Source organism: Ochlerotatus camptorhynchus, unplaced genomic scaffold (assembly GCF_037179485.1).
Source record: "Ochlerotatus camptorhynchus isolate MF236.1 unplaced genomic scaffold, CSIRO-AGI_Acam_v1.1 ptg000284l, whole genome shotgun sequence".
Taxonomy (NCBI): domain Eukaryota; kingdom Metazoa; phylum Arthropoda; class Insecta; order Diptera; family Culicidae; genus Ochlerotatus; species Ochlerotatus camptorhynchus.
The window spans coordinates 7015987-7037670 of NW_027040773.1; the positions used below are offsets into that span (position 1 = coordinate 7015987).

Sequence of the window (21684 nt, forward strand, 5' to 3'; positions counted from 1 at the left end):
TTCGTATGTTTGCGAAAAGAATTATTTCGCGAAGTTCTCTTTGGCGCAATTCCGATTTGCAGAATCCTATTTTGCGGTATAAGGATAAAATTTCTGCAAGATAGGACATTACGCGAAATGGGATATTCTGCCAAATAATATTCCGCTTGATGAAATAGGTTACCCCGTAAATCGCTATTGAAATGCCACTGCCGTCAAACTATAGGGCGCCTTGATTATGTTGAGCCGACTCTTTCAATTAGTAATGGATGAAATGGTTTTGCAGAACATACATGTATACCACATTTTTTTTGACCATGTCAAACAGTGGAATTTAAATTGAAGTTCAGTACATACCGTGCACTGGTAGTGGCAGTGTCCATGATGTCTTATTGGCTAAACATCGATTTCAGTGACAAGGATTCTTTGTTCACTGTGTTTCATAACTTTGACTATTCGGTCAGCGACAACTTCAACCCCAGTTCCTGTTATGTTAAGTACTATCCACACAATTAGTTTTTTTTCTACCGAACTCGGCTGAGCAAATCTCGGCAGGCCATTACCACTTGTACCTGTACAACCTCTAGTGCTACATGCATTCCACAACCAAGTCACTGGTATCACATGTTGTTCAACATTGAATTTATGAAGTTCTTGTAAATGTAAGAAGATTAATTACAGATCATCGAAAAAAAAAAATAATTAAAATTTGTTGCATAACATTTTTTTGAAACATTCACAAACCGGAAGCCACCATTTTGGATTCCAAAATTGCGTGAATCATCGATTTCTGGCCTCTACACGTCGTTCCCGTTCCGAAAATATCCATATCGTTGGCTATTTGACAGATTTTCACAAAACCGGAAGCCGCCATCTTGGATTTAAAAATGGCATGAATGATCGATTTCCGGCCTCTGCATGTCGTCTCGGTTCCGAAAATATCCATATCGTTGGCTATTTGACAGTTTTTCACAAAACCGGAAGCCGCCATCTTGGATTCCAAAATGGCATGAATCATCGATTTCCGGCCTCTGCATGTCGTCTCGGTTCCGAAAATATCCATATCGTTGGCTATTTGACAGTTTTTCACAAAACCGGAAGCCGCCATCTTGGATTCCAAAATGGCATGAATCATCGATTTCCGGCCTCTGCATGTCGTCTCGGTTCCGAAAATATCCATATCGTTGGCTATTTGACAGTTTTTCACAAAACCGGAAGCCGCCATCTTGGATTTCAAAATGGCATGAATCATCGATTTCCGGCCTCTACACGTCTAGATTATACCATGCAAGAGTGAAAATGGCTGAATTCCAACACAAACCTGGTTCATTGTCTGGCTTTGTGGAAGCCAGCTGCTTTCAAGATGGTTAGGATTTACAAATGAGAGAAAATTCCGTAATGGTGTGATCAAAGCATTCGGAAGGTCTTTACCTCCAGAAGAACTTTATCATGAACGAATATGTTCTAGGTGATCATGACTTACAAGTACCTAATAAAATTCCATGCACACTGCTCAGTTTTTTTGTTATGATGAATTTTGAAATAACACGGGTTTATCACACGGTTTTTTGAAACAACGCGGTTTTTTTTACACGGTTTTTTGAAACAACGCGGTTTTTTTACACGGTTTTTTTTTACGCGGTACGTATCCCCCGTGTAAAAAAAGACTTGAGTGTATTTGACATCCTCAAGATAAAACGTAGATAGCTCGGACATTCTCCTGCAAATACCTCTGAACGTTCTTCAGCGTAAGTTGCGGCACTTTGAAAATCGAAAGGAGACGAGAACAAAAACAGAAGGAGACGGTAAAGAAGCAGAACAAGAATAAACCAAGGCCTCATAATGATATGAATAAGTACGATGCTCTGATAGTCGAAGTTAAAGACGCAATTCATCGAAAAGTGACAGAAGATCCGTAGTCAAAGGAACCAAGAGACAACACAATGTGGTGCGACTATTTGCAAAACCTGTACAGGATTCTGGAGTACGTTGAAAATGACCAACAAAAGTTTCCTTCGATCAATTTCAAGACTTGTGACGCTTTGATTTGACATCATGTACGTTTTAATCTGCAATAACAAATGCAGTTTGACAAGCATTTCGTCGTCATCTGATTTTATGTTTGATACAGTCTAATTAAAAAATAGTTCATCGTAAATATGCCGAAAATTCGCATTATATGCGATTTAATTTAAATATAATGGGATGTATCTCATTCTTATATGTAACGTTGACTTTATCAGAAGGAATTTACGATTCTATCTATACATTGTTATCCAACTTCTGGTCTACAAAAAAAAACATGGGACAGAGATCGATTAGGATCACTTCAGGAGTTCCACAACGCCGTGGAACGGGATGTTCACCGGTACGCTTTTTTTTTTTCACTGTTCGTGAAATAAATCTACTGCGACCAGCAGTTTGATTGACCTATTGTAGTATATTCCGTGTCCTTAGTTTAGTGCATGTCGTATTACTCCATAAGTATTGAGAAATGATGAAGTATTCGGAATTTATACAGTTGTCATCCTTGCCTTTATCGCAAGGAACCAATTCTAATTGAAAGGTCTCACTTTTTATGGTTGATGCATATATTATGTCACGCTCTAAGGGGGGAGGGGGGACTAAGATTTGGTGACAAGCAGTGCATTAGGTATAGGAAAAACTTCACGATAGGGGGGAGGGCGTAATTTTTTGCTCGATTTAGCGTGACATAATTAATGCATGGGCCCTTATACCCACCAAAGAGTTAGAGCACCCTCCAAAGCGCGCCTCTTTGTCAGTCAAATCGGATTTCTTAGCAACAAAATCAAGCAATGACACTGGTATTGACCATGCATCAAAACCCTAGTCTTAACCACTTCAAACAACGAACTAGAGAGCAACGAATACACGGCAAATGAGAACAACCCTAAATTGAGTTCAGTTCACTCATATTCGTGAAAAGTGCAGGAACACAGCGATGAGTTAATTTGCCTCATGTTTTTCTGTGGAAAACCTCAAAAATCTGCCCGAAAATGAGGAACATTACCACATTATCGCAATGATTTTTACTTTTCTCATATTCGGGATTTTTTTCCTGGACAAACCTGGAAAAACCTACAAAAACCTGGAAAAATATGAGGCAATTTAACATGCGCTTTATGTGATTAAGAGCTAACTAAACTCAAATTTGGAATCATAGAAATGTAAAATGGTAGCTATAAAAACGTAGTATTAAAACGATTAAATGTTCCTTAAACCTTGGAAAAATGTTCCTTTACTGGGAAGCTACTCAGATTTACTGTCCTGCGCTTGTATTTTTTTTTTAGTCAGGGCAGTGGATCGTCGAGCAAGCGTCTAGAATGAGCTGCCAAAAGAAGCCTTTTTTAGAATTCCAGGTACCGAGTACGCAACAAAAAAGGCTATCCGTAACTACTATAAATTAAATGCTATTAAACGAATGACTGCAAATTGCATACGAACATTTTGTCTGCATCATTTGACTTTCAAAGTACTACGATTTTCTGTTTCGAAACAATTTCGCAAAAATCCATAATTTATTCTTAATTAATATGATTCATACGAGTGAGTGTGTATGCAAATTATAGTTTGTTCCATGTTCGTTAAACTTTTAACACATCGTACTACGTAAATCTCCGTTCCCGTAAACCTGTTACCAGTTTCGAGAGGAGCAATAGAGAGAGTAAGAGTCTTCTACATAAGTACAGTAAGAAGTAACGCAAAGGCGCTCTGTAATTTGCATAAATATATGCCTGTCTGCTGTGTGGCATCCAGCCAATCGTCCAGAAAATATTTTGCATTTCTTACAATGTTGCATCAGGTAAATATATGTTTTTGACAAAGTGTCAATTGAAAACCGAAAAACATATTTCTTACCGCAGGAGTAGTTGCTCTAAGACATAATGCAGTTCTTTAAAAAAAAAATCAACCACACATTTGCTTTAGAAAAAACATATAAAAAATACATACGTAATAAGAATTGAAAATTAATGCTTTCTGTATTTTTTTCTTTCTTTTTTCCAGATGCATCCTCATCAAACGAGGCCGTCCACCTACAACAGAGACTGAAGAGCCTTAGCTCTGAACTGGTAACTTTAAGGAATCGTCTTCACACCGGTGCCGGACAGACAACACCGGCCTCAGCCGCTGCGAGCGGTCCCAATGGTACCGTCTCCGTGAACAACTCCGTAATCACGCCAGCCACAACGCCAAATACTAACCCTCAAACGCTCGGTGGTCACGGAACGACGGCCACCAATGGAAGTCCAGGGACAGGAGGAGGTCTCTCAGCGACGACAGTGGGTGCAAATGGGATCAACATTCTGTCACACCTGAACTCCACTACCAACGGTGCCAGCTGCAATAACAACACCACAAATGGCAAGGTACGTTTCAGCGAGACCCACAATTGATCACCCTCCAGCTGGCGTGCTCACTCATTGCTCTAACAACTATCATTAAGTCAGTTCGATCGGTTTGATTTATATAAAAATTGCCTGTCTTAATGTGTCCTATATTTTTACATCTCTCACCTTCAACCGTTCCAATCTGTGCCTTAATTTTACAGAGCCCAATGATAGTGACACCAGCGCAATGCATACCTCCAAACAGCACCACACTGAACCACCCGAGTAATGTCATACCACTAGTTTCACCAAGAAATACCTCGATACCATACCCACTGCCCCATCACAACAGCACCGGAACGATACTTCTAGGAGGTAAGTGGAACTCGACGATTTCCCATTTGTCTTCTGCCTAGATCAACCGCATTGGCATATTCCATTACATGCTCCACTCAGAGCATAATAATAAACATAAATCTCCTGACAGCATGCGCTGGTAGTAAACTTACACGAGTGGTAACTTAACCAAGTAACTCTGCCGCCGAAATCCAACCAGAATCAACATAGGATTCGATGCTGCCACTAGTTGCCTGCGACTGACTGAGGTGAGGGCACACCGAAAGGGGTCTTTGCTTTGCCGAGCTCTCGCTTAATGATAATTATATGGCATCGAGAGCACATGACGTTCACTTTGTTTTTCGTTCGGTACAACATGATGGGGTGTTGTTGTTCAATTTCAGCAGCAACTGTTGCTGTTGTTTTTTCTCTGTTTCAGTCGTAAAATTCATTATAATTTCATGGCAATCAAATTATGGGTTCACACACAGGTTTTTCATGCCAGCGAGTAGCCTGGTACAATCCCGTTGGAATGAATAAAAAAACACCACTACGGAGAGGGTTTGTTTTGTATGCTAAGCCTAGTGAATATTGAAAAGTTTGACGTGGAATTTTCGGAATGGTCTTAAAGCGCTGAGTTTTACTGAAGACGCACAGTAAAATATAAAAGGGATCTCATTAACACACATCTTGCACTAAAATTGATCTAAATTGCTAGGTTAATTTGCAGTGTACTAGAGTATTCAGCTAAGCATTATCCGAGACTCAGCAATCAAATGTCACTTTTGCTGAGATCTCAGTGAAACTTATTTTTGCCGAGATTTGCACAGCCGAGCTCGGTAGAAAAAACTAAGAGTGTATGGAAGCTAAAATTAAGGAGAAAGTAATGGTGTATAATTCATTACCATGTTTTCTACGAAGATCGAGTGATTCGAACTACAAAACGATGATTTTTCATGATTTTCAAGGTATTTTATAACTCGGCATTGGCGTAGCTACTGGGTGCCAAGGGAGCCAGGCCCCCAAGTCAAATTGTTTCGTATTTTTCGAGGTTACTGAAAACTTCTGCGGAAAACAAAACAAGCTGTCAAATGTCAAATGGTGCAAGTTTACTATTAGTTCCGTACGAACTTTTTAGCTACTTCAAGTTCAGATAGGGTTCTACATGAACTAATCAGAGACTTTGAAGTTCAAAAAAAGTTCTTTCGGAACTTGAAAGTAGATTTGGCTACTCTGAAACCTATTTTTATGAATGAAATCAACACATCGAGTAAAATCATATGATATTCCACATCGTTCACATAGAGCAGTGGTATATATCTCGGTTTCAAAAAGGAGGACTCGAATTCGAGACTTGCGGTTAATAATTTAAAAACATGTAGTTTAAATTAAATATTTGACCATATTTCAAACATTTATCTTCCGACGACGCAGCAGCTCATAATAAGTTAGGAGAGAACGTGGTAAGCAGCAAAATAAAAGATATATTTCTTTTATATTTTGGTTTGTTGATTTCATTCAAGTTTTCTTTTTGGGCTGAATAGCGATTAAACGAACCTTTTGTGAACTTTCAAGTTCTCTTTAAAAGTGAAACAGCATTCTGGTAGAAGCATAAACATCGAATGTGAACTTGGAAGTTCGGTTAATTACTTAAAAAGTAAGCTGAATAGAATTCTATTCATAATCCTTCGATTGGCTGATTAAGCCAAAAAAGTGCTTTTGTCCGAACTTTTGGTTGCTTGGGTAGTTCCGTTAGAATACGGCAGTGTGACAATAGTGTATAGAAAGTAGAAAGCGAGCAAGGACAACTTTGAGGAAGATACGAATCGGGTTGATCATTTCTCTTTACCAAACTCCCCACGCAGTTGGAGAGGGATGGTAAGAGCTACATCCCCCTCTTCCGCCATCACTGGCAAAAAAAGATGAACACCGATTGGCTCATGTACCTATGATGAGTTTGAAGCAGTTCTATCGATTGTTTCGCACTCAAGTTGTTATCTGAAGGGAAGCATCTAGCTGTAGGTTTGAAAATTGCCACTGTTTGTGCTCCTGTCATCGTCAACTTGACAATCTCGAGTAGACACAGGTATGCAATTTTCACACTGCCATACTCTAACGGAGCTATCATCTCTATACTTTCATCTCCTTATCTATCGTATAAAATTACAACTTTTTTATTTGAAATTTAGCATCTTCAACTATGTAAAATCGTTAACTTCACTCAGAAGTAATACCAACAAAATAGTTAAAGTACATAATTCAAGTTGGAGCTTACCATCAATGATACTGTGATTGGTTGAAAGGTACAGTATCAACACCTCCCCTACCCGTGTCTCCTGTAGATCTTCAAGTCGATGATGACAAGAGCACATACAGTAATAGAGGTAACAATAGCTGCAATTTCAGATAAGAATTTGAGTGCGATACAATCGATAAAACTGTTTCAAACACATTGTAGGTACATGAGCAAATCGATGGTCATCTCTTTTTGCCAGTGTTGACGGGAGGGTGGTGGGGTATATACTCCTCACCATCCCTCTCCAACAGGGGTGTTTGGTAAAGAGAAATTTTCAACCCGATTCATACCTTCTTCAAAGTTGTCCTTGCTCGCTGTCTACTCTCTATACACAATTTTCACACTGCCGTACTCTAACGCTATCAACTCTATGCTTTCATCTCCTCATCTATCGTATAAAATTACCACTTTAATGGTGGTAAGCTCTACCTGGTATTATCCTCGCATTAAATCCCGACCAAGAATGTTCGGCTGCTTTGAAGTCGACATCAGATTTAATCAACATGACTCTAAGCAAACATTTTTTAGATCATCCAAACGGGGACGGGTTTAAAAGTTAATCCGAGTTGGAGCTTACCGCCATAAATCTGTTATTTGAAATTTAGCATTTTCAACTATGTAAAGCAATGTGAGTTGATAAGATTTTTTTTTTTTTCCTTTGTTGGGTACATTTTTCCACTGCGACCAGTTAATTGATCTATTGTGGCGGGCCCCGGTTTAATGTATGCCACATCAGGGTGTTGTATCACTATTTGTTTGAGTGATTTCCACTAGCTGACTATAGGCATTGTCCCAGTAAGGTATTATAGAACGAATGAACTTTATTGCCTTACTGGGATAAGTCATCCATACTTCTGAGGGCTGTATTAAACCCTTATCGAAAAATGTTTTCCTTTTATGAAAAAGTGCTGCACAGTTACATAGTAAATGTTCCGAGTTTTCACTCTCTAGGTTGCAGAATCGACACTTGTCATCTTCCAATTTGCCTAGCTGTTTTAAATAATATTTACTTGAACAGTGGCCCGTAACTAGGCCACTAAAAGTACATAGATCTTTTTTGGAGAGACTAAGAATTCTTTGAGTTGCTCCTTTATTAGGTGATATAAATCTTTTGGACTGTCGAGCTATTTTAGTGTTTTTCCAAATGTTATCTATCATCGATTTTTCCCAGTTTTTTAGTTCCATTTTGAGGGTACATTCTGAGGCCCCACAAAATGGTTCTGGACCTAGAAATGGTTTTGATGATCCCAATCTTGCTAATAAATCTGCCTTTTCATTACCTTCAACCCCACAGTGCCCAGGTACCCAAAATAAGTTAACTGTACTATTTCTACCAACCGGCTGTAGTAATTGAATGCATTCTCAAACCAGTTTAGAACAACATGTTACTGACCTCAATGCTTTTAGGGCAGCTTGACTGTCAGAGAAAATATATATATTTGTATGTTTGTAATTACGACGTAAACAAACCGTACCACATTCAATAATTGCCTGTATTTCTGCTTGAAATACGGTTGGCCACTTACCCATAGATATTGATATGTTGACACCAGGACCCGTTACCCCAGCGCCAACTCTGTTGTTTAATTTGGAGCCATCAGTGTAGAAAATTACTGATCCTGGTTGAATACTAGGTCCCCCTGATTCCCATTCAGTGCGACTAGGTTCAGTGACGTTGAATAGTGTTTCAAAGTTATACTGTCTATTCATCCAGTCTTCATGAGTTAATAAAGAATTAATTTTAAATTCCTTCAAAATACTGAGATGACCCCTAAGGTCCCCATCAAAAAACTGTTTTGTTCTTTTTAACCTTAGTGCGTTTCTTTCGGCTTCTAACTGCACAAATATATGTAAGGGAAGCAGATTTAGCATTGTATCTAGCGCTTTAGAGGGCGTGCTACGAATTGCTCCTGTGATGGAAATTGTAGCAAGTCCTTGCAACTTTTCGAGTTTTTTTTTTGAGCATATTTAACTTTTGTTTTTGGCCACCAAACTAATGATGCATATGTTATTCTGGGTCTTATTATAGCCTTATAGATAAAATCGATCATTTTAGGTTTCAGTCCCCATTTATTACCAAATATTTTTTTGCTTATCCATAGGGCATTTGTAGCCTTGCTTATTATTTTATTCAAATGTAAGTTCCAATTGAGTTTGCTATCAAGAATTACTCCCAGATACTTAACCTTTTGAGAAAGGACTAATTTAGTATCCTACAAGTGCAAATCTGGTATTTTTATTTTCCTTTTATGTGTAAATGGTATAATAGTAGTCTTATGAGGGTTTATGGACAACCCCTCATCTTTACACCACGCCATCGTTAAATTAAGAGCATATTGTAACCTATCTCTGATAACGTGTTCATATTTCCCACGAATAATGATTACTATGTCATCGGCAAAACCAATTATTTCAAATCCTTGCGCTTCGAGATGTAATAGTAGTTCGTCGACTACCAGTGACCACAGCAAAGGTGAAAGAACCCCTCCTTGTGGGCAACCCTTTACGGTCCTTACCGTGACCGTTGAACTACCATGACTGCATGTTATTTCTCGTTTTTGCAACATTTCAAAAATCCAATCTATGATAGTTTTATCAAAATTTCGTTTTAACATAACGTTCATAATGAGATGCATTGTCAAATGCTCCTTCAATATCTAGAAACGCAGCTAACATAATCTCTTTGGCTTCAAAGGTTTTTTTTTTCAATTTTTGTCACTAGTGTATGAAGTGCTGTTATTGTTGATTTTCCGTGTTGGTATGCAAATTGCTGTTTATTTAATGGGATCGAATCTAAATACTTTGACTTAATATAATCATCAATCAATTTCTCTATTAATTTCAACATACATGACGAAAGGCTAATAGGTCTAAAGGATTTTGGACTCTTTTTATCCTTTATGTTAGCTTTAGGAATAAAAACCACACGAATTTGTCGTCAGAGTTTTGAAATGTGGTTCAACCGCAAACTGGCCCTGAACATTTCAGTTAAGCAGGGAATTAGCATTCCTTTGCTTTTTTGAATCATCACAGGACGGATTTCATCATTTCCTGGAGATTTAAATGGTTCAAACGAATTTACAGCCCATTCAACTCTTGCTTGAGTAAAAATACGACTTGCTAGACCTTGCGTGTCTTGCCTGGCCATTTTTTGCCCAGTTATTTTTGCAATATCATGAGGATCCTCGAAAACTTCTGTGCTGGTCTTCTCTGATCCAGTCAGTGTATCTAAGGAAGTCGTATTTTCATTCAAGACCGGTAGAGATCCTGGAAAGTGTACTTGCATCATCAAATTCAAAGTTTCTGATGCATAAGAAGTAAAACTCCCGTTATCCTTTTTAAGAGTACCTAGACCATTAGAATGATCGTTTGACAAGACTTTTTGCAATCTAGCAACCACTGGAGTACTTTCAATATTTTCACAAGTGTGCCTCCAGTTTTTACGTTTTGATTTTCTAATCTCTTCATTATACAAAGTAAGAGCTTTCCTATATGTATCCCACTGTAAAGTACGCTTTGCTTGATTAAACATTTTCCGAGCCTGTTTCCTTAGATTTTCCAATCTAGTATTCCACCATGGAACATCTCTATCCGTTGATATTACCTTGATTAGGCAACTGTTGTTAAAAGCATGCATTATTCTGTTTGTTACTTGAAGAGAGGTATTTTCTAGTTCTTTATGTGTGTTAATTCTTTTTTTCCAGGAAACTACCCCCCGCTGCTAGATTAGAATAATAGAGATCCCAGTTTGTTTTCCTGGGATCTCTGAAAGTTTCTTTGATAATGTCATTCACTTTATATTCAAATAATATATGTTTATGATCAGATAGGGATTCTTCATCTGATACATGCCAATTATGTATTTTTTCTGAGAGTGTGTTACTACAGAGTGTTAAATCCAGAACTTCTTGTCTTATGGAATTCATGAAAGTAAAATCAGTACCCTCATTACAAATATTTACGTTATTTTTTGTTATATATTCTAGTAGCCACTCACCTCTTGTGTTGATATCTGTGCTGTTCCATATTGTATGATGCGCGTTCGCATCACAACCGATGATGAATGCTTTATTTTGTGATTTACAAAATGTAACGAATGCTGATACTTCTGGGGGAGGCACATCGTCTACGTCCCCAGGAAAATATGCAGATGCCACGTAGATTTCCGTTTTTCCACGCGTGGTAGGAATTTCAATAGAAGCCGCTACAATATCCCGTTAATAAATTCTGTAATAGGTAACATTTTTACATTCCCATTTACAAGAATAGCAGATCTTGGAAACTGCTGTGTTTGATCATATATTAACTTACTATCTTATGATCATATATTAACTTATTATTGATAAGATACTGAATACGCCAATTATTAGCTGATGAACTATACATTTGCCCGAATAAACTCTTATTCAGCATTAAATGTTTGTTGAGCCTTTGGAGGAAGTTTGGAGAAATTTCTAAGAAGAGTCGGAAAAACATCCGGGAAAAAATAAAGAAACTTTCGGAAAAATTGGATGACATATCCAGAAGAAACTGTCATTAAAAAGCACGGAACTTCCCTTTAATCTTTAAATTCTTACGGAATTATTGCATGGTTCCTACCTCAAATTTTTTGAAAAGCGATTACTTCATCTATCAATCCGTAAATCCGTGAAAAATATATCAATCCTGTTATCCGTATAAATGGCACCACTGATCTGAAAACCGAAACAAATTAGAAAACTTCACAGATCACCGATTTTCAATTTCTAAGAAACCATTTTGAATAATCATCCATCTTCAGTTGCTCGCTATCCAGCATAATTTTAGTGGCTAAGCGGTTGAAGTATGGATATGTTCTTGTTTTTCAATTTCACGCAAAGTTAGCGTCCAACTCCCACCACCTCCGCAACACCGCACAGCGATCGGAAGCCCGTTTATCTAAACCAATGCACCGTTTCGAGCTCATAGGGAGTTCCATGTGGATTTAGCCCATTTGCTGGAAACGCCGATTACGAAAAAGTTGAAGAAACTCTAAATTGCTCCCATTCATTGAGGAAAAACAGTGCAAGTCTATCAATGATGGGTGGAAATACAACACCTCCGAGAGTGAGCTTGTTTCGAGTTATGCTTCTCTGGGTACGGTTTCCAGCACTACAAAATACTTATAAGGGAATAATCATTGGTGTTTATGATTGCCGCACACCTGCGAGAAGATTTAGTCAGTCAGTCAGGCTGGTTTTGCTCAGACACACATTTCCATGTGTGAACCTCTTCTGTTCGAGGAAAGAGAAACACAGAAACGCAGAAAGTTCGTTTCCAAGAGCCATCGCACGTCTCTCGGCGGGCGTCATTTCCGAAGATGGAAATCTAAAAGTAACTGTTATTGTGAAGTTGCCCTGGGCAGGGAGTTTGCTAGGTAGACGTGAGGTGGCCAACGGGATGCTATGAAACAAATTGGTGGCTGATGATGCTTTTACCACCACATCACGCTACCTACTAGAGACGTTTTTTGTTGCGTCGATTCAACCTGACGTCCTCAAAGCGGACATCTTTCTCTCTATTTTTTTTTTCTCATCGCTGCCCAAGAGTGACCAACAATATCTTAATAGCAGCAACCTGACAGGCGATGGTGAAATGTTTTCACCCGAAAAAGGAGGTCTTCTCCACCTGTCCGATCCATTCGGATAGTGAGAAGAGCACCACAGCCAAGCGATTAACATATTTTAGATGAAGTTGGCCTATCACGATAACGATGAATTGATCGCGTCGCCGCGCATTAGACAATTCCAAGAAGCTACAAACTTAATTACTGCCTTGCTCTATAAGCATCGCTTAGTTGAGTGAGGTAACAGCGCCTAATGTGGCTCAAAGCATAGGAAGCATCTCGCACCCCGTCTGACATCGAGGTTTGGAAGAAGCCTGGCTGCCAATAGATTTATGGTGGTCTTTACTATAGGTGGCAAGAGGTCAAGAGGCAGGACATAATCGTGAACCCAAGCGAATCTGAAATCATGAAATCCTTTTCATGTCCAATGTTGACTAGCTTTTTTACTTATTTCAGGTCCTCTTTAAGAATAAAATGTGTAAGTACACTTTTGATGCGATACGCAGTGGTCCAAGAATTTCTTTAGAAGAGTCTGTTCTCACCATACGTTCATTAATTCTGGTTTTTAACTTGACAAAACAAAATTTAGTCCAAGTGTACATCAAGAGGGAGTGGCTCGGGTTTGACCCTTTGTCCACGAGGGGGAGGAACAAAATTTAGAGTGGGAATTTAATATACTTAGTAGTTAGAAAATTTCTAGGTGCAGTATCCAATTGGATATTTTTGGGTGTTCTTTGAACTTTCTTGATCATTTCTTTAAGTTCTCCAGAATCTCCTGAATTTTCACAAAATGCCCTATAATTCCTTTATACTTCCAAAATTTATAGGAATAGGACGTTTACTTAACAACTTTCAATACTTTACTGAGCTTTATTGATTTTTTAGTTTATGTAGAGATTCTGAACTTTTCTGAGGTTTCCTAAATTTCCAGGAATTTCCTTCTTGGAATTCCTAATCGTACTAAAGGTTTCCAAAGCATTGCCAAATTTCATAATTGTGTTTAAGCTCTTTAATTTTTTTTTTGAAACATACACTATTTTGTGGTTAATTTGATCTTGACCATTTTCTCTCAACTTACCCTAAGCCGCCGAGGAACTTTCCTGAAGTTCCTTAACATCTCTGAAGTTCTCTCAAAGTTCTTTGAAATGATCACGTATTATTTTTGATATTCCTTAAATTACAATTATTTATTAACGTTTCAAAGGGGAGAAACTGGTTTGGAAAATTATGACTTGAATTGCCGATTTCCTGCGAATTAAAGTTCAAGTTTAAAGATTTTAACACAAGATGATGTGCTACGATTTTTATTAATTAGTATGTGTCTAAAACTAATATTTCACAGAAGCAGAGGCGCAGCGGAGGGAGGGTTAGGGTTTTAATCCCCCCTCCCCGAAGAGCGTCGGGGAAATGTAAAATAGTCTCTTTTAAATGCGGCTAAACTAACTTTACACTTGTCATATGTACAGAATAGGAATCATTTCAGCGATTTTCGTTCAATCCTATTGTATAAAAAATATCAATGACATGTTTTTAGTTTCAAGATCCTCGATGAAAATGTTGTGTAGATGTATCAAAATGCATGGAAAAGTGTTTTCTTTAAAATCGAGGAGATTTTGGAATTCTAATTTGAAGCATTTAATTAATAACAATATACACCTTATGGGATGGTCTTAGCCGAAGGAACCTCTGTAAACTAAATTCCCTGAAGCATTAAAAAAGTTTATAATTTTATGTTAATACCTTGGAAGACCTATTGAATTCGCCCCAAAAGTTTCGGTCGGAAGTCAATTTGTTCCAGGTGTTAAATTCAACTACTTCGGAGAGTGTCATCCGACTTCTCCATATTTTTTCCCCAATTTTCTCCGATTTCGTCTGACTTTCTTCAGGAGTTTCTTCTTAGTACACACTTAGAAAAAATGATGTAAATTTAGGTGCTCTGAGACTGACATATACGGGCGTCAATGTTGACATAAAATTGAGTCATAATTGACGCAAAATTCAGCTCAATTAAACGTATTTTCGAACTTTTCAGTCTCAGAGCACTTAATTTTACATGACATGTTTGTTTACGTCTCATCCTTAATGTCAAAGATGGATTACGTCACGTGTAAGATTAGGTATTTCTAAGTGTGTACCTTCTGAAGTTTCTTCTGATTACCTTTGAAAGATTCTTCAGAAAACCCTCGAAAGTTTTTATTTTTACGTTCTCCTGTAGATTTCTCCTACTTATCCTGATGGTTTATTTTCAATATTTCCCTAAAAGAATCTTAAAGCCACTTTTGGCAATTCTACCTCAACATTCGTCCAGCGTAAGCTTGTTCCAGTTTTATTAGGATGTTTTTACGACTTCCTCCGGAGGAGCCCTGAACATCTCCTGGAAGTCAATTCCTGTTTTTTCTTGGCTTGATTTGGAAGATTCTTCTGACTGATATTGGTCAATTCTAACGATTTATCTTGAAAGCTTCTTCCATTTTCGCCCAGAAGTCCTGCTGATATGCCCCGGAAATGTTTGCCGACTTCTTTTGGAAATTTCTCTGAACTTTTCTTAAAGTTTCTTCTGACTGGTGCCGGAAATTTCTTTCGTCTCGGATGTCGAGAGTATGTCAGCTTCCTCAGTTTTGTAACTTACACAGCAAAAAAAAAATTTTGATATCACGTCAAAGTGGATGCACTACAATCATGTCGAAAATATGGTGTAATATTACTTGCTAAAAAGGACAAAATTATCATTAATACAATGCATGAACTGACATTACGCTGCTTTTACTGCATTTGTTTATTTATGTGGTCATAAAAATTACATGAAATTTTCGACATGATTGTAGTGCATCCACTTTGATGTGATATCAAAATTATTTTTTTGCTGTGTACGGCTAGCTAGCACACCTCTTTTCACGCCTCTCAGGGTCGGCACACCGTAGCTAGGAAAAACTCACACGTTTTTTTTTTGTTCTCAACCTGTAACCAAGTTCAGTGCATGCAAGTAATGAACGCGACTCAAAATTTAAAGATTCTAGGTTGACTTCAAGTGGGTTTTATTATAACCAGAAGGGTTTACGAAAAGAAGATAAACTTTGACTCACTCTTCTGCCGTCGCTGCTGCTCTCGATGAACTGTGGCCAAATCCTTTGACCGTTACTGCTGCGGATTACAGCTCCAATGCCGGACGAGGATTTCAGCACCTTTTGCCGAAACGAGTGTTCCAGCACTGCTTGCCAGAAGTGATGGGTATGTAAGACACATCCCGTGGAAGGAACCAGAAACTCCGTATGTCTGATTCCAAGCCTTAATTGATTAAGCGTGGAAGAGGTCCGTATGGTAACGGACGGACCTGTTAGGATCTCTGGGAAGCACTTATCACTGAACCACGAATTTTCTTCAACGGTGATCATTCTACTATATTTACGTGGTTTCGGGACACTTAACACTTAGGCCTAGCGAGCACAAATCTCCTTTGTAATTAGCGACTACCTCTAACTGTCTTACTAACGTGCGAGTCGAAACTACTATACGATTAGCAAAAGAATACTGCGAGACTATCTCCTTAACGTTTAGCAATACTTTTTTAGAAAAAACTTTAGGTAAAAATAACCGAACTTTACTTGTTGCTTTCCCAGGAAAAAAGAGACCGATCCTTGGGAAAGCTGGGCTTATATAGCTCAGTGGGTGCAGATTCAAAATCGGATGATGATCACCCCATCCATGTATCGTATCTACGATCACGTGATGCCCGAATCGCGCTTCGTCGTAATCGCCCATTTTCGTTCTATCGAGCATAAATCATCAATAATATCAATGATTTCACCATGTACAAAACAAAAACACGTTTGTTCCGATCCGTAAGTTCATAAGACAACATGAAGTCTATTACAGCGCATTGTATGAATATTTACACTCACTGTTCTCAAAACAAAAGAAGCGCTTCTAGTGAATCCACTTTTTCTACCATCATCCGTAGGACGAAGAAAATCTAATGGCGTTTCAAAGCATTAGGAAGGAATTGAAACTCGTAGCACGAATTTAGAATCAAGAAGCAGTGTTAGATTTTTAATAATATCTCAACATTGTTTGACTCTTTATCAAATCCAACGGTACGTATGGAAAGGTGAATAAATTTAGAAGTTATCTTAGATAAAAACATTCCATGTTTTGTTCAAACGCTTACAAAAAAGAGAAGTAAAGTGCGGGATGTGCTTAGTAGGACGTAAATTAGATCAAAAACCCTATTCCTTCACCTCCACAAGCAAGCATTTGCCTTAATTTTTATGTATACCATGGTAGAACGATGCACACACTTGCCTTGATACTCTCCAACAGAAAATGCAAACGAAGTCGAGTATGTGAGAAAATGAGCGCTTCTTGTTTCCTTTTAGCCTATCCATATTCAAAAGCAGGAAGAGAGTAGTGGAGAAAGCACAGGGCAACGTTCGTGGTTTGAAACCCCCAGTCGGATACCTTTTGACGTAGACTACGTCTTACGGGAAGGTACTGGGTGTAAATCGAAAATCTAGAATTGCGACCGTCACGAAAAGGTGTAAGGTTTTCAACGTTCATAACTTTGTCATTTATAGATGAAATGAAAATTTAAATAGACCAATCGATAGGACATAACTCTCCAAATCTGCTACATTAAATGCTTTTCCAATATTTTCAACTTAAATCATTGAAAAATGTACAATTAAAAAGTGATAATTTTATCACTGTTTCAATGAAATAAACGTTCTCCCCAATCCAAGTCGTTATAATCCAGTACCATTTGGTTGCGCATCCTTTGCTTGAACCTGTAAAACCATATAAGAGCTCTGCTGTCGTTCCTCCGCTCATTAAAGCTTCGGACGGCGTGGCAGGAGCAAACCAGGAAATGGTGACATTTTTCCCTCTGCCTCTACTGAACATTACCGCAGTCGGACTAGAGTGCTGCTGTTGTGAAATCGCTCATTTTCGCATCGGACGGACTGTGTGGTAAAATAGCAGCAGTCAGCATGATCACCTTGATGGAGTGGAGAGGATGTGAAATTTGTGGAGATCGAACAATTGGTCCTTTTCAGGACCACACATTTATAACAGAAAGAGTTATTGAGACTGTTTTCGGATCCGTTCAAATAATATGAAACGCAACAAATCGACAGTGATAAGGGCGTTCCCCCCCCCCCCCCCCCTAGTGTTCGTGAGATTATGCTTGGAGAACTGAATTTTGATGATTTTGGGCCGTCCTTGTGAGGGACGGTGAAAATTCATTTACATCTTTGAGTAGAGCTTTACATTGTTGTTACACAACTCTGAATATCAAATTTTCGATTGTGCTGATGGAATGAAAGTTAGGGGGCAATCCCAAGTAACGAACAAGCCTGCTTAGTTATAATCCGATTAATAATGCACCAAAGCCCTGCATTAATAATATGTTAGCTTTATATAACAAAATCAATCCAAATTAGCGCGCTTATTGGTTACCTCCCAAGTAACAATTTGGGTTTTATGAGGATACTGTATCCATGATTTAGACTTGTAAAGTGCATTAAAACCTCAATAAAACAAACAATGTTACTTAGGCTGGGATGTGCAATGCGTGATTGTGAACGATTTTCCACCGGAGGTATCCCACTGCGATCAAGTGTTTGGTTAAATGTGTTATCCATAACAAATGTTCAACGGAGACGGAATGAGCATTGAAGTGTGCACGAGGAATATATTTTATAACGGAAGATTACAAACATATGTTTCATATGCAGAAATATCGCTAACAGGAAGTCCAGAAACAGTCAGAAAAATAACTAACAAGGGTGAGGAAATTGACATGTCAAGGGGAGGAAATAGAGTAAATTGCGGAAATAAGTTACTTCTACTGTATTTTAAATCAATAGCAAGCAAAATGCACGAAAAGTTCACTTAACTTCTCAACGTAGTCTACGTCAACCGTGTGGTCGTGCCTTGTACACAACCCCACCAATTTTTTTTCGACTTGATTAATCCACATATTTTTTTCTCCATTTTCTTGCATTGGACCGCAGCTCGGTATATCGCATCCTCGGTTCATGCGGTCTCCACTGACATCCTCCGATGATGAATTCCACATAATTGTAATCTTACATACCCCAGTTTGGTGTGTATGTTAAGCATGCAGTTTTAGCTTTCTCCTCTCTAAATCGATAAAGTTTGCATAGAATTTGGTGAAATAAGTTTAAATTAGATGTCACTGATACTTTAATGAAAAATAGTTTGTTTTTTTTTTATTTCGCTTCGTTTAAATTTACAAAACCCTCCCGATATAGCACTTTTTTTTCTCAAACTCAACAATACTTCTCTGGATATCACTGAACTCCTATGAGATCTGGCTTTTTTTTTTTGTTGTTGGGGGGAGTTGAACCACTCCATTATTTGAACTTTTGTGGTACCCCTGTTTACTGTTCGTATCATGCTAGCTGACCACCATTTAATGAGTGGACAGCTAATTGCTTGGACACGTCCTTCCCCAGTCAGGTATGATATGGTTTATGAAACCAACTACCTTTCTAGGATTAGCAGAGCAAATTCCAAAGGTTGTAAGATAACACTACGAAGAAATTTAGATCTACGCCTGTGTAATGCACCGCAACTGCAGAGCAGATGTTCCGAGGTTTCACGTTGTATGCTACAGAAACGGCAGATATCGCTCTGAACCTGACCAATGCTCTACAAATGATATTTACTCGGACAGATCCCAGTTACTGTATATACTAAGAGTCTTTTTATTGAGCTCCTAGAGCTTTTTGGTATGTGTTACATTTGGAGTTATAGATCTGACTTTAATAACTTTTCAATGGGCCAGGGCCGTGAAGCTTCTCGGATAGAAAATTTACTACTGATATCTAAATTTGATATAGATTAGCATGACATCCCATGTTTTATCGAGGTTTTAAAGTATTCTACAAGTCTGCATCATAGTCTACAGAACCTTCATAAAACCAAAATTGTTACTTGGGATGTACCCAATTCGTCGTTTTTGCGTCACTTTGTAAAGGATATCCCCGTCAATCCTCTCTTCTTCGATTAACGTCCTGATCGCTTCTTAGGTATAATCGAAGCACAGTGTTCATATCTTAGCTTAATTTTCGCAAAAGTACCTTCACGAAGTGGTACGACAATGTTCAGACGTTTATAGAAATTTTAGCTGTTTTAGGCATGTTGGAGAGAAATCTGTTAAAATTTGGATGCCAAAGTCTTACAAACAATGAGACAACAGTAAGGATTTTCAATAGTGGTAATACCGATACCGAAAACTAATTAAACTTATCAAAAATGCATTACTGAAACAACGGTTTTACAAGGTCAACAGATTGGTATTTTGTTGAGATTTTATTAAAACTATAATTGATGCCTTCTTATTAGACACAGACTATGGCCATGAACCTTATGAAGCTGAAAGGCTACTGGAAAAGTATTTGTTACTGTTTATGTCATCCAACTTTAGTAAATTAAGCTGTGTTCGATAAAATAGCAGCGCATGCAGATTTTCATACAAAATGGTCAACTTTGACATGATGTAACTTATGATCAATTAAGCTGAAACGTTCGCCAAAGAACTACAAATATGTTCAATTTTACGATTACAAAATATTTAATTTTTGGAAGCACCTACCCGAAAGTAAGACACCAGGTAAAATTGTTCAAAATAATACATCCCTAAAAAATTGAAGCAGAGGGGTGAAAATCAATTCTCTTCATCGATTTCCTCTTTCAAACGTATCAATGAATGTGTTTGCCGTCTAGTTATTAACGAAACAGAAAGTCGATGAAGAGAATCGATCAAAATCACTTGCACCCCTTGTTTTGTTACAAGATTACAACTCTGGAGAGCATTTTGTGTTAGACTTTGTGGGCATGTGGTTCTGAATATGGCGATGAGTGTGCAAAATGTTACGCAATTGCACTCTTCCTATTCGCACACGCCTGAAAACTGGAGGCGAATTCCACTTCGACTTTTTTCGTCCACTAATGACTCTCTGATGACAGTGTTGGGGAAGCAGTATATGCATGTACGTAACTGTTGCTTTTGGACAATGCTTAACATTAACCACTTTTTCAATAGTTTTTTGTTGAAAATCAATAGTCAGAAGCAATGCGTAGAAATATTTCTGATCGATTGATGATAAAATTATTGAAATTGGTCCAGGGGCAGCTGAGTTATTAACGTTCAAAATCTTTCATAATTTCGTTACATGTACTATTTTTTGTTTCGCAAAGTGTACTCCCATATAGAAATCACAGACGTAGTCCAACGTCAAAAAAATGAGCGCAGCTGAGAAAATTTAGTAACTGTATTCAATAAGGAGAACAGAAATTTCACTTGGTTGGACATATCTCTACCATGTTGAGAGGACAACATTTGCTATGAACTACTTTGTTTTCAAATTTTTAATAGGGATATTGTAAATAAATGGAATTTTGTGGGATTCCGTTACATTCCGTTAACGTTGGAAATTCAAACTCGAAATTTTCTGCTTTTTTTTGTGACTTTCGTTGGTTTGAGCAATTTATAATAGCTGACCAATAATTCTTAAATTTCACAGGAGTGATTATTGTGAAAGCAGGAAAGCTTCTGACTAAGTAGGAAACTGTTCATTTAAATTATAATGCAATTTTCAGATGAACATATAAAATCTATCCTAAGATATCCCATTGCAGGCTACCTTGACTAACGACTTCCATTCAGTTTACTTGCGTTTCAAATGCAACCTGGACACCAATCGGTTCGTCCCGCACAGACCACATTCACTTTCTGCAGCATTCATATCTTGCATTGGTTCAACTCGCTGACCAAACCAGCAGCTATATAGGAGGCAATTTTTCAAACGCATTCCAATTCATCATACCTGGAAAATGTGGCCTGGCTGTCTGTCCGTCAGTCCGTCTGTCCGTCGTCGTGATCGTGCACGTTCCGCAAACCGGCAGCTTGCGCCGGTCAACATGTGTGGAATATTAATTTGCTTGAAAATCCCCCGATACTCGGTGGTCACTTTTTGCATTTGCACTGTTTCATTATTATTTCTGTTTTCAGCGTTGTTTCACGAACGCAACCTATAACTGGATTGCGTAATCCCTCAGTTTTTACTTTCATTTAGGATGAGAGGAAATGTGGGAGCACCAGAAAGACAACTATATAG

At 38.1% G+C, this 21684-nt stretch overlaps 1 protein-coding gene across 1 annotated transcript in view; it reads left to right on the top strand.

Moving 5' to 3' along the window:
* dachs (unconventional myosin-IXb-like dachs) overlaps positions 1 to 21684 on the top strand; it is a 156301-nt gene that overhangs the window by 72729 nt on the left and 61888 nt on the right. The window contains 2 exon segments of the mRNA XM_065228169.1: positions 4006 to 4367; positions 4550 to 4703. Coding sequence (XP_065084241.1) covers positions 4006 to 4367; positions 4550 to 4703 — 516 coding nt within the window.